Source organism: Equus quagga, chromosome 19 (genome assembly GCF_021613505.1).
Source record: "Equus quagga isolate Etosha38 chromosome 19, UCLA_HA_Equagga_1.0, whole genome shotgun sequence".
In the NCBI taxonomy this organism is placed as follows: Eukaryota; Metazoa; Chordata; class Mammalia; order Perissodactyla; family Equidae; genus Equus; species Equus quagga.
The window spans coordinates 10,500,040-10,514,037 of NC_060285.1; the positions used below are offsets into that span (position 1 = coordinate 10,500,040).

Consider the following 13,998-nt stretch of genomic DNA (forward strand, 5'->3'; position numbering starts at 1 on the left):
GTGCAGCGCCGCCGGCGGACAGAGCTGCCCTTCCGGTAGCCTGAGGCTGGCAGGCTGGGGGAGAGCGACGCCCTCTGCCGGCCGTCCTCCCCGCCTTCAGCCAAGTCGGCGGGGCCGAGACTGAGTGGACTTGAGAAACCCCTAGGAAACTGTTGAGGTGCGGAGTCGGGCAGCTTCCGCAGTAATTCTGTGCCGTGGGTTTAGGGTGGCCCAGAAACCTGCGTTTTAACAAGCCTCCCGGGGATCACACTTAGACAAACGCTAATCCCGTTTCATCTCCCTGAGAAGGATGTTATTTGGTAGGAGTAAATTAGAAATTTGGAGGTTTCTTGGCCTTTTGAGGAAACGGCAAGTAAACAGTCCCAATGAACCAAAACAAAGGCGAGGGTTAACACTAAGTACCAGGCATTGTGTGCGTGCGTGTCACAGAAACCTGAGGTAGGACTGTCGTCCCGTTTTAGAAATGAGGAAATTGAGGCACAGCACAGGGCTGCCGCAACCATTTCTGCAGGACAGATTTCTAGAAGTGGGTTTGCTGGCCAAAAAGTATGAACTTTTAAAATTTTCCTAGGTATTAGCCAATTGCCCTCGAAATTATATCACATACTTTCACAATAGTAAATGGAAGTGTCCTTTTCCTCACACCCTCCCCAGCATTAGGTATGATCCCTATTTTAATTTTTTGCCTATATGATAGGTGAAAATGCTTCTTTTTCTGTGCCCCACAAGTTATTAACACAAGGGTAATCTGATATGAGGCTTTAGCCAGCTGACCACAGACACGGAGGCTCCCTGGACTGGGCAGTCCCGATCCTCATCTGATGCATGATGACGCAGCAATGAGACTAGCCTGTGCTTATGTATTAGGGGGCAAGGCGTTTGCACTTCCCCCTGATACGGTGCTCAGTCCTCTTCATCTTTGCACAGGGCAGCTCTGACTACACAAAGTTTTCGTGTCACGAATGCTTAGTATATGACTCTATTATACAAAGTTCAAAAAATGCAAAACTAATCTATGCGCAGAAGGATAGAGTTCCCTCACGGGGTGGGTAAGACTCAGGAAGGAGCAGGAGAGTGGCTTCCAGGATGCTGATCAAGTTCTATTTCTCGAGCTGGGTAGTGTTTACATGGCTATGTTCATTTTGGACAATTCATCAGGCTGTACACTTACGAATTATACTTTTTGCATGTGTTAAAAGTATTTTTTTTAAAGCAGGCTAGCTCTACATAAATGCATGGGCAGCTTAAGAGCCCAGTGCTGATGGCTTTTAATTCTTTTATGGGCTCTTTGAAGAAATGCTGGAAGAGCAACGCCCTTGAAGGTAGAGAAGGCAATCTTAGGCGGAAAGAGCAGACATCAATGACTCCAAGTGGAAAGTCACAATGCTAATGTGAAGAAGTTTGGGGAAAACATTAACCAGTTAATTTTGTGTATATTCACAAGAGCAATACATGATTTTTTAAAAACCTATGTTTAAGGCTAAAAGAGCTCTTTCAATAATTATAAAATTGTCAAGGGATAAGAAAAAATGTTGGGAGTCATGCAGTGCCAAGTATTCAAAGTCTTACGAGTAGATGAGGTGATCTAGAAACGGCTGAGTAAGGACAGAGCCCGTGGAATCAGACATTTAAAAGGTCAGGGGGTACCTAGTCAAAATTGCAGACAGAAAGTACAATGGTGGTGGCCAGGGGCTGGGGAGAGGGGGAACTGGGGACTTAGGGGTACAGAGTTTCAGTTTTACAGGACGAAGAGTGATGGAGATGGATGGTGCTGATGGTTTGTACATTATGAATGTATTTAATACGACTGACCTGTATGCTTAAAAATGGTTAAGATGGTAAATTTTATGTTGTGTATTTTGCCGCAACAAAAAATGTTTTAAATTAAAAACATAAATCAGAACTATCAAAAAAAGAGGTCAAGGGGGAAGGGGAGCCTTCTCCCATCCTGAGAGGTTCAGGGAGGAGCTGCCAGAGGAGGAGGAAAACTGGACGAGTGTGGCTTCACTCAAGGTTTCAAGGAGAAATGCCCAGTGGCAACAAAGAAGACATATGGTAAGACTGATACCAGGCCAGGGATCACAGTTGAAGGACAAGGGGACAAGGATGCCACCAAGTGAGTGATGATGCCCCATGCTAGGCACAAAGGTGACTCTACCATTTGGATGGAGATGGGGTCTTCTAGATCCCGGCCCCCGAGCTCCTCTCATTCCCCATCCCTCAAATCCATGCTTTCCACCTTTCCTGTTTCTGAGCTGTCAGAATTTGACACTGGTAGTATAATAATTCTTATTTGGGTCAGTGGAGGACATAGATCTCTTTGAGAATCTTAAAAAAGCTCTAAGGCCCCACCCAACATACTGTGCACATTAGCCCATATCTGTACAATTGTGCCTATGGCTCCCCTTGTTGGCCAAAACTAAAATTTCCTCTGATTATTGCCTCTAATCCTCTAATTTCTATCTCTGCTCTTCAGTAACAGTTCTTCCCTAATCTGACACTCTGCACATTCACAAAATTGTTGCAGTGATTACAAGGGACACTAACTGTCAAGTAGATAGCACTATTTACTTGGGTGCCACATAAGTAGTCGATTCGGTTAATAAAGGCTTTGAGGAAGAATTTTAGCCAGAACCTGAAGGATGTATCTGATTAAAAGATAAGGTCTTGAAAGTATATAGAATCTCAATGGGTAAAAATGAGGGTCAGGGTCGTGAGACATGGTGATCTTTCCCCTTTTCTCTTAGACTTTCATTAATAGGATTATCCTTGACTCGGCTCCCACCCCACATCCATCAGCAAACACTGGTGGGCTCCACCGTCAATTCATGTCTAGAATCTGACCACTTCATCTCCTCTATGCCACCTCCCTGGTCCCAGCTTTGCCCCCTACAGTCTTTTCACCACATAGAAGCCAGTGGGATCCTTTTAAAAACAAGTCCATCCTAGCATTCCTCTGCTTAAACTCGCCAATGGCTTGATTCTCTTATCATTCAAGATAAAAGTCCTTCTTCACGGCAGTACTGTCCCACATACTGGCTCCAGCACTCTCAGGTGCCAGTGATGGTGCAGAGGGGTACACACGTCATTGTGACAACCAAACCTGCCCCTCAGGATTCCCAAGATTTCAGTCTCGGCTCCATCCTTTCCAGCTGTGTCAGTTTGCTAAGCTTGTTTCTTCATCCAAAAGCAGGGGATGATGATAACAAACTTGAAGAATTCTCCTGAGAATTAGAAATAGGCACTTGGCATCAAGGGTGCTCTGTAAATGGTTGCTAATGATGCTGGGCTAGGAATAAGCCAACTCTGAGTTTCTCCTATTATCTGTACCTGAAGATCTGAAGATTTACAGCCTGCATATATTTGTATCCTTCTCCAATTCCTTCTGAATTATTCTCTCCTATATCAGAAAGGTCAGGGGCTGGAGCTTCTTTATCTGTCCCCCATAGAGCTGGTCCTAAGGATGGACTACAGGCAGCAGCCTCCATTTGAGGCGGTCCCCCACCCAGCTCCTCTCCTCCACCTGGGCTGCGAATCAGCAGGTTCCCACACTTCCACTGTATGACCCTAGACCAGTTTCTGAACCTCCTGGAGTTTGGTTCCTTATGTGCAGACAGACATGCTGATAGTCCCTGCTTCACAGCACTGGGCTCAGGAGGAAATGACTCAGCAGCCATCCCCGGTCTAAAGCCCTGGGCTCCATGTCCCCACCCTCAGAAGTCAAGCCCTCCCGCCTTGACTTTGGGAGCTGGATTCCTCCTCCAGCCAGAGAAGTTCGGCTCACACTGACTCAGGCGCAGATTCCCACTCTGGGAGTCCAGCTCCCCACCCAGCCACTCGGCCCCTGTGAGGTTGGGCTAGTCCCAACTCCCTGAAGGAGGAGGGCAGGAGAATTTGGGCAGAGAGACTATTTCTGTTCCAGGTCAGCCTCTGCCAAGCCCAGGAAGCTGCAATGTTTTTCCTGCAATAGCGACATTTCCCGACAACCTAAAAACTCTGCCTTTGGACGGAGCAGCAGAAGCTTAGACTCCAGCTCCATTTACTTCTCCAACAGCTGATGCTTCTTTTCTCAGTCACTTTGGTCACAGAGAGATGATAGAACAACATTTAATTTTTAAAAGTAGTGTAAACAGGAAAGTAGCACAAAAATATAGTGTTGCTGTGGAAGGCTGGTTCTTGCTGCTGAGAAGCTGAAGCCTGACGAGGTTGTGGTTTGGGGAACGAGTATGCTTTAAAGGGCAGAGAGAGTGGCCTGAGGGGCAGAGAACCAGGAGAGCCGCTCGTCTGAGACCCCTCACGCAGGGCTCTTTAGAACTGGTGCCACACCCCCAACCCCAGCAGGAGGGGATGAGGTGATGAACTCCAGCTGCTTCTCCCAACAGTGTCTGTCCCCTGAAGGTGAACGTGGGACACATGCATGTGTGTGCTGAGTGACTGGAGAGCACCCAAAGTCTTAGCATCACCCACACCTCCCTGAGGCCTTGTTTACAGACTGGCCTCCCTGTGCCGCGCTGCCAGAGTACATTCCTACTTCCTGCCCTGGCCTGGCATCCTGGTTTCCTCCGTTTTGTTGTCACCTTTCTATTGCCAACCCAAGGGTGCCAGTGCCTTTTGGCCCCATTGAATGATACTCTCTCCTAGGACCTAATCTACGAGTTTGGCTAAAAAAACCCCTCAGCCACATCTTACTCCTCTGATCAATGGGTTTCTCCCTATTCTCCTAACGAATGTGTCTGGGGTCATCATTTTCTCCTCCGGCTGACACTCTTCAGTTCATCCAGTTCCTTCTCCATTAAGTGGGATTCGGCAGTGGTCTCAGAGAGCTGAAAGTAAAGCAGCAGAGCGTTATAAAGAAGGAGATTTGTGGGCTATGTTTCAAGTTTGCGAGGCCAGCCCCGCGTGCTGGGGAAAGGCCTCCTGGCATTTCTCTAACACTGCCAGCCTCCACAATGGGAACCCCTTCGTAACTGGGCAGAATGTAACCAGCTGAGGGCCCAGGGCCTCAAGTACGTGAAGAACATTCACAATCCACTCTATCAACATTTTTGATCACCTAGGATTGCATGGCACTCACTACGTGAGGACAGTGGGCCTTAGCGGATGAAAAAAGCAAATCTTGGTGATTCTAAGGCTAAAGGACTTGAGTCTGAGTTGCTTCTGAACTGTAGCTCACATAATGGTGATTAGGGAAAAAACTGCTTGAAAAAGAATGCCGCTTTCCCCATCAGGCTCTTCTAGTGGCCTTTGGAGTAGAAGGTGGAAGACACTCAAGACAGGGACAGAGAGAAACTCTGTGGAGCTGAGGTGAGCTCACTGTGAAATAGGACGTACAGCTCCTGAGCAACACCCTATTCCAGGCGCTCTGCGTGTACTGTCAACTCACTACGAGGTAGAGCCTACTATCATGCCCATTTTATTGCTGAAGAAACTAAGTTTCTTCACGCAGAGTGGTTACATAACTTGCCTAAAGTCACACAGCCAGTGGTGGAGCTGGGTAAGGAACCAGGCAGTTTAGTTCCAGAATGCATGCTTTTTTTTTTTTGTCCTGAGGAAGATTCGTCCTGAGCTAACATCTGTGCCAATCTTCCTCTATTTTGTATGTGGGTCGCCACCACAGCTTGGCTGACAAGTGGTGCAGGTCCACACCTGGAATCTGAACCCGTGAACCTGGGCCACCAAAGAAGAGCATGAGAACTTAACCACTAAGCCATGGGGCCGGCCCCCAGAATGCATGCTCTTAACCACTGCTGTGTATGCGCTCCTGTCTCTCAATCAACCTTCACCTGCACCACTGAGCCCAACAGGCTAATGGGTTGTTTTGGTTTTTTTTTTTCAAGATTGGCCCTGAGCTAACATTTGTTGCAAATCTTTTTTTTTCCTTCTTCTCCCCAAACCCCCCCAGTACATGGCTGTATATTCTAGTTGTAGGTCATTCTACTTCTACTGGTGGGATGCTGCCCCAGCATGGCTTGATGAGCAGTGCTAGGTCCACACCCAGGAACCGAACTGGCAAACCCAAGGCACCAAAGCAGAGCACACAAACTTAACCACTTGGCCATGGGGTTGGCCCCTGATGGGTTTTTTTTTTTTCAGGAAGATTAGCCCCAAGCTAATATCTGCTGCCAATCCTCCGCTTTTTGCTGAGGAAGACTGGCCCTGAGCTCACATCCATGCCCATCTTCCTCTACTTTATATGTGGGACGCCTGCCACAGCATGGCTTGCCAGGTGGTGCCACGTCCGCATCTGGGATCTGAACCGGTGAACCCCGGGCTGCCAAAGCAGAACGTGTGCACCCAACCGCTGTGCCACCAGGCTGGCCCTGATGGTTTTTGTTTTTTTTTTTAAAGATTTTATTTTTTTCCCTTTTTCTCCCCAAAGCCCCCCAGTACATAGTTGTATATTCTTCGTTGTGGGTCCTTCTAGTTGTGGCACGTGGGATGCTGCCTCAGCGTGGCTTGATGAGCAGTGCCATGTCCACGCCCAGGATTCGAACCAACGAAACACTGAGCCGCCTGCAGTGGAGCGCGCGAACTTAACCACTCGGCCACGGGGCAGGCCCCCGATGGGTTTTTAACAGCCACAAGAAACCGACACGAACGCAGTGTGCCCCTTGGCAGGTTTGGGCAATGACTAATGCCCACTTGGTACGGGACAACTCCAAGCCACGAGCAGACTGTCCTTCCTGGAATGCCTTCATCCCAACCCCCATTCCTCCCTTTATCCTTCCACATTCAGCTCAAACATCCCTTCCTCTGTGATGCCCTCCTGACTCAACAGAATCACTGTCTCCCTCTCAAGTGCAGATGTCAGGCACAGACTGACTGTTGCCGTACACAAGGCACTGTCATTATGTTTACTGTCCATCTCCCCACTAGATGGGGAGCCCTGAGGGTAGGGACTGGGTCTGCTTTGTATCTCTGGATTCAAAGCAACTTACGTGGGCAAACTGGCATCAGCTGGCTGCAATGACTTGAGGGGGCGCCCCCTCAGAAGGCAAGCCCAGGCATCCCTTCCCATTGCCTCGCTCACCATGTCCAGCAGGATGTCCACTTTCAGCCGCAAGAGATTGTTCTCTTCCTCCAACTGCTGGTTCCGCCTCCGGAGGCGCTGAGCCTCCCTCCGGTCCACACCTCCACTAATCCCTGTCTCTGGGGGAAGGGCAGAGCCAGCAGTTACGAGGGGGGTTTCTTTCCACAGTCTCGTTGGACAAAATGGCAGGAAATTAGCCCACCTGCTATCCACTGGCCATTTTCAAACTTCAGGCTTTGCCCCGCCAGGTTCATAGTGGGAGTTCCATAGTCAAGGCCCAGCTCCACCTCCCGGGTTGACCGATCCAGCTGTGGGCGAGACACTGCATGAGGCCCAGTGCCCCTTCCATTAACTATACAACCCCAGCAACTCGTTCCTTTTCTCTAATAATTACCCAGCAGACTTAATACTTTTTTTAAAAATCAGAAAATCAAATAAGATACAACAAAAACTCTTAAACTATAAGAGAGAAGAAATGTATCACTTACATATCAGATGTTTTCCAAAAAAGCTATATATGCTGAAATTTGTAAACTGAATTATTTTACAGCTACTAGGCACTTAACAGTTAAAAAATCTTACTGTAAATTTTTAATAAAGTGAAAAATCCTTTTTAAATGTAATGAGCCCCTAAATTGTCATTTGTTTACTATGGAGCTATATGCCAAGGAAAAGGAATAAAATGCTAACGCCCAATTAGTAGTGGCAGCTGTTCTTTAATGTGTTTGCAATGTTTCTACAGCTCGCTGAGCACCCACCCCACATCAGGACTGGGCATTCAGAGAGGAATGCGGCTGGCTCTGCCCCCGAGGAGCTTGGAAACTGCCTTGAGAGCCGCGGCATACCCTTCTGAATGCCATTAATGGTGGCAAAACATCATCCTTTGACAATGAATTTCATTCTTAGACATGACTAAAATCGATTCCTGGCCAAGTCTTGGGAATAAAGTGAAGTCAAATTGGATAATAATATTTGGAGCCAAAAACCATAATGAGATTAACTGTCTTAGGTTCTTGAATAGGCTCTAACAAAAATGCCCAAATAGGAGTTAAAAAATGTCTTTAGCAATAGCAATAATACGAATGAAAGGATACCCTCCTATGAGGATGCCTCTGGAGGACCACACTTTCCATAAAAGACCAGGCTTGACACTGCAGTCACCCTGCAGGCCGGGCTGAGCCCAGGGCCGACACTCACATTGTGCAGGTTGGAGAGAGAAGCAGACTTCCGAGGGGGCGTCTTCTTTGGACTGAATGTATTCCCAAAGAGAGGCATCTTCGGCCGGAGGAAGGAAAGATCAGTGCTCCCTCCTCCTAGCGTCAGAAAAAGCCAAGGGTGAAAACATTTGGGTCACTTTATGCCACTGTCCTCCAATCATGAAAACACACATCTTTTGCTATGGCTATTGACAGTCCTGGTAATATCTCCCATGCTCACTATTAATATAATTAGTAATGGTCACTATGTGCCAGGCAGTGTGCTAAAACCTTTGCATGCAACATCTCATAACTCACAACCACCCTTTGACTAGCTCCTTTTATTATCCCCATTTGACAGATGAGGTATAGAAAGACTAAGGTTTTAAGTGGGAGCTAGTATGTGAATGCAGGTCTGTGTGGCTCTACACTTTATGTTAACCACAGGCAAGTGCCTAACTTGCCTGTCTTAAGTTTTGTCACAAGCTGGCATCACTGATTTAGTCTAGAGACGGAATACAATCCTGACTTACTCCTGTACACTGGTAAGAATCGACCTGGGGCAAGAGCCTCTGCATATTCTCCATCTTAAAGAAATGAAGCTGTATTTACACTGCACTTTTGGATTGATAATAGTGCCCCTCACTCAGCCCACGTGTCAGAAGGTCACCTGTCCTGTTTGGCAGGTGAGGTATCAGGAGAAAGGAGGCCCACAGCACGGCCGAGCTGACAATGGCAGCCATACTCTGCTTTCGGCATATTGCAACCTATTGCAATTCACACAGGCCCAGTTAAGCAGATTTACTGACACTGCCCATTTTTTTGGGAGAGGGAGGGAGGGAGAAGTAAACTTTTTTGTAAATTTATGTATAACATAAATATAGAAAAGTATACAAATCATAAGTGTATGGCTTCATGAGTTTTTACTATGCATACACACGTGTGCAGCCACCCTCCAGATCAGGATACGGAACATTTCATCACCCCACAAGCCTCGCCCAACAGTTTTACATCCACGGACTTCTACAGTATATCCTCTTTTGTGTCTGTTTTTTCACTCAATATCATGTATGTGAAATTTATCTGTTGCTGTATGTAGTTGTAATTTGTTCACACTGCAGTAAAATATTCTACTGCATGAAGTGGACATTTGGACTGTTCCCAGTTTTTGTCTATTAAAAATAGTGCTGCTGAGACATGCTTGGACGTGTATTTCTGTATACATAAGCATACTTCTTTGCTTCTACACCCAGGGGTGGAACTGTTGCGTCACAGAGCATTCACATACTCAGCTTTAGTAACCACTGCCAGTGGTCTTCCAAAGTGTTTGCACCAATCTACGCTCCTACCAACAGTGTATGAGAGATCTTTGTGAACATTTGGCATTTCCTATCTTTTTCATTTTATCTGTTCTGGTAGGTATGTAGTGGTATAGCATTGTGTGTTTAATTTGCTTTTCCCCAATAATTAATTAAACTGAGCACCTTTTCATATACTCATTGGACATCTGGATACCCTCTTTTGTGACATGCTTGTTCAAGTCTTTTGCCATTTTTCTACTAAGTTGTCCATCATTTTTTAATTGATTTGTAGGGGTTCTTTATATATGCTGAATACCAGTCCTTTGTTGTATATATAGAGAATACTGAAAATCTCTTCTCTCAATCTCGGACTTGCCTTTTTGCTTTCTTATTGATTTCTTTTTGATTAAAGAAGTTCTTAATTTTAATGGAATGTGACATCAATTTTTTTAATGATTAGTGTTTTTGTGTCCTATTTAAAAAATTTTTACCTCCTCCAAGGTCATGATATTTTCCTATATTAACTCTGGAAATTTTATTGTTTTAGCTTTCACATTTAGGACTATGATTCATCTGGAATTAATTTTGCATACGCTGTGAGACAAGGGTCAAGGTTCATTTCTTCCCATATATTACTTAATTTTAATTATATCATACAAGCAGCTTAAAAAGATTCTTTCTAAGAAACTGTAGACTGAAGGTAACAATGAAAGCACAAGTGAGCAAAAAGGCAGGAGCAGAGCTCTCACTTTTCCTGCTCCTGGGTATCAAATCTCCCTTCACCGCATCAGGAGATAAAAACAGCAAGGAGTTCATCATATCTGACAACAAGGTGGCCCAAAAAAGAGGGAACTTCTCAAGACTATTTGAAACAAGGCTTTATATCAACTATCATTAAAAGATAACTCATAGTATGAATCCATCACAGTTAGCAAGACACGTAATTCAATGAGAACATGAAGGAAAACTGCTGTTTTCAGTGATGGAGAAATTAATATCACTAAAATAAATGATAAAAGTTTAGAAGCTTCCTTGGAGATTTTACAATATATAATACAGATGTATATGTATATATGATTTATAAATAAATTAATAAAAATGAACATAATTAGAGGTGTGCTCATGAAAGTTTTACAGGCGGGATGTGTTTGTAATTAAAAACAGCAGCAGACCGACATCCTAGGGGATGGCATTTGGGCCTGGGCACAACACGTTAGGACTTGGACAAACCAGAATGCTTCCAGCTTGGTGGTGGACAGGACAGCAGTGGGGACCAAGATGCTGAGGGAATCTGAGGCTGTGCTACCATGTCATCCAAAAACGGTGGAAGGCCCTGGCATTGTTTCTGCCGGAGAAAAGAAAAAGGGTGGAAGAGGGACAACAATTAATCTTATATCTATAGAGGGCAGAACAAGAATGAAATGGGAATATCCAGGAAGAAAGATTTAACTCAAAAAAAAAAAAAAGGCACAGCAACAAAGACTAACTAACATCACTTCCTGTGTTTCCACTATGGGTTGGGCCCAACGCTGGGCACACTACATATATTTCTTTTATTCCTTGCAGCAACCCCACAAGGTAGGGATTGTCCCATTCATATCAGAGATGAGAAAACTAGGGCTCAGAGAAGTTAAGCAGTTTTCCCAGGTCCACAGCCATGGTCAGTTGACTAAAGGTTTATATCTAATTATCCTTGTATTAATAACTTGTGGGGTACATCATAAAAAGAAGCACTTTCATCCATCATATTGGCAAAATTTAAAAGATGAATAGGGGCTGACCCGGTGGCATAGTGGTTGGGTTTGCGTGCTCCACTTCAGTAGCCCAGGGTTCCCATTTTTGGATCCTGGGTGTGTACCTATGCACTGCTCATCAAGCCATGCTGAGACAGCATCCCACATGCAAAATAGAGGACAACTGGCACAATGTTAGCTCAGCCACAGTCTTCCTCAAGCCAACAGAGGAAGATTGATAACAGATGTTAGCTCAGGGCCAATCTTCCTCACTCCCCAGCCCCGCCAAAAAATGAGTAATACCCAATGGTGGTGAGAGTGTGGAGAAAAAGACACTTTCATTTACTCTTAGTGGAAACATAAGATGCTATAATTCTTTCAAGTGCAATTAGGCAAAATCTAACAAAATTATAAATGTGCATACTTTTTTGGCCAGCAAATCCACTTCTAAAAATTTATCCTCCAGGGGCTGGCCCCGTGGCCAAGTGGTTAAGTTCGCTCGCTCCACTGCGGCGGCCCAAGGTTTTGCCGGTTCGAATCCTGGGCGCGGACATGGCACCGCTCATCAAGCCATGCTGAGGCAGCGTCCCACATGCCACAACTAGAAGGACCCACAACTAAGATACAACTATGTACCGGGGGGCGCTTTGGGGAGAAAAAGGAAAAATAAAATCTCTAAAAATTTATCCTCCAGAAAGAACTGGACATGGTCACACAAATGTTCTCTATTGTTGCTAAGAGTGAAAAATATGAAACAATCTAAATTGTCTACCAGTGGTTGGTGTAGCCAAATATATTGTGGCACCTTCTTATAACAGAATACTACACAGCCAGAAAGACAACGAGACAGCTGTATATAGAGTGACCTGAAGGAACCCCCACACACGCTAACATTCAGAAAGCAAGCTGCACAACAATGTGTGCTACAATCCCATGTGAGGAGACAAAAAGAAAAAAAAAAATCAAGAATATATATGTGTATATAACAAACAGAAAAAGATCTGTAAACGACACACCAAACTGCTCACAGTGGTTAAATCTGGGAAGAGGAGTAGGATGGCTGACTCAAATGAAACTGCCATTTTGTTGGTAAAAAATGGTCAGATGGTGGCAATTTCGTATGTTACAATACAAAAGTATATTAAAGAAACATACTTCTGGATTTAACGAATTATTACAATGATAATATATTCACGTGCTACTCATGAAAAAACAAAACAAACACATGAACCAAAAAAAACCCCAAACAATAAAAAGCATCCTCTGCCTCTCCAAGCATCTGGAGACATTTGGAGGGAAAATAAACCAAGTTGTTCCTGCGAAGCCCCCAGTTGTGCCAAGAGCGCTGTGCCTGAGCACATCGCCTGGACACAACAAACCCACTTCTAGGCCTGGCTCTGCCCCTTAGTTGCCTGCTAAACGTTGGCCAAGTTACTTGATTTCTCAGGGTTTTAACTGGGGCACTTCACTCCTGACCTCACTAATGCTCATAACTCTTGAGAACTGTCATCAATATATTACAGATGAGAAAAAGGAATAGTCTGGATTAGCTGATGTTAAGTCGGATCCAATAATCCACAGACCACTCTGGCTGAGACCCTGGGGTTCTGGGACATTAGTGTGGACAGGGAGGTCCCAACTACCCCCTTGGCCCCAGGCAGTCTTCTTTCTAGTGAAACTGCCTGGGCAGAGATGGCTCAGCACAAAGGAAGTGAAGGGAGAGCGGGCGGGTTCCGACCATGCTCTGCTCCTCACGCGCAGTGGCACCCCAGCACTTACTTCTGCTGGGCCTCAGGCTTCTTCATTTGTAATCAGACACAACAATAGTACCCCACTCATAGTGCTTTAGTGTTTATAAAAAACGACCATTGGTGGTGAACACGATGCAGTCTATACGGAAACTGCAACATAACAACGTACACCTGAAATTTACACAATGTTATAAGCCAATAAAATTAAAAAAAAAAATTTAAACCTGTGGCATTTAATGCTCACAACCACCGCTGGAAGTAGATCAAGTAAGTATGTCCCCATCTACAGATCACAAAACTGAGGCTCAGAGAAGTTAAGTAACTTGCCCCCAGTCACAGCGTGGGAAGGTGGTGGAACTGGGCTTCAAATAAGGTCTGCTCCGCGCTGGTGGCAATAATCACTTCATCGCTGTGCAACGCTTCACAGTTTGCAGTGGGCCGTAAAATACGCTCTCTGATCTTAATCTAACAAGAAGCTGAGCGGGCGGTCTTCGGCTTTCAGCGGATTCTCAAAGGGACTCACGTCCCGCAGAGTTCAGAGCCGGCCACGCACACGGCGCGCAGGGACCCGGCCACCCGGGGCTGCCGGACTCAACGAACGGTGGTGACAAACGTCCACTCGCACGCCGTCATTTAATCACCCTCAAGCCGACTCACGGGGAGGAACTACTACCCCGATTTACAACTGATGACACGCGCTTGGAGAAGGGCGGCGACGGGCCCGGGGTGAACCCGGCCTCTGGCCCCTGACCCGCGCCCTCCGGCCGCTCCGGCCACGGGGAGGCCCTGGGTCCCCTGGGTGACGCCCGAGCGTCCCACCCGTCCATGGGCCCTGGGGGGACGCCAAGCTCGGAGACGTACCTGACAGGTCCCCGAAGCCGGGGTCCAAACGCACCCGGACACCTCCCGGGTGCCGCCCGCCCTGGCTCGTCACCCACAGCGACCGCAGCTCACAGGCCCCTCTGCCCCCCGCCAGCCCGCCGCGCG

At 46.2% G+C, this 13,998-nt stretch overlaps 1 protein-coding gene across 3 annotated transcripts; it reads right to left on the minus strand.

Annotated features, from left to right (window-relative positions):
- Positions 1-4,089: 4,089 nt before the first annotated feature.
- CBY1 (chibby family member 1, beta catenin antagonist) lies at positions 4,090-13,998 on the minus strand. Of its 3 annotated transcripts, none has more exons than XM_046646807.1 (6): positions 13,873-13,987; positions 10,758-10,872; positions 8,228-8,343; positions 7,233-7,338; positions 7,031-7,149; positions 4,090-4,823 (listed from the first exon to the last, which is right to left on the minus strand). In XM_046646807.1, the coding sequence occupies exons 2-6, from the start codon at positions 10,834-10,836 to the stop codon at positions 4,743-4,745; spliced, it is 501 nt and encodes a 166-aa protein (XP_046502763.1). In that variant the 5' UTR covers positions 10,837-10,872; positions 13,873-13,987; the 3' UTR covers positions 4,090-4,742. The 3 variants fall into 3 exon arrangements, with proteins under 3 accessions (XP_046502763.1, XP_046502764.1, XP_046502765.1); XM_046646808.1 differs by lacking the exon at positions 13,873-13,987 and adding an exon at positions 11,685-11,726; XM_046646809.1 differs by lacking the exon at positions 10,758-10,872 and having other exon boundaries at positions 13,873-13,998.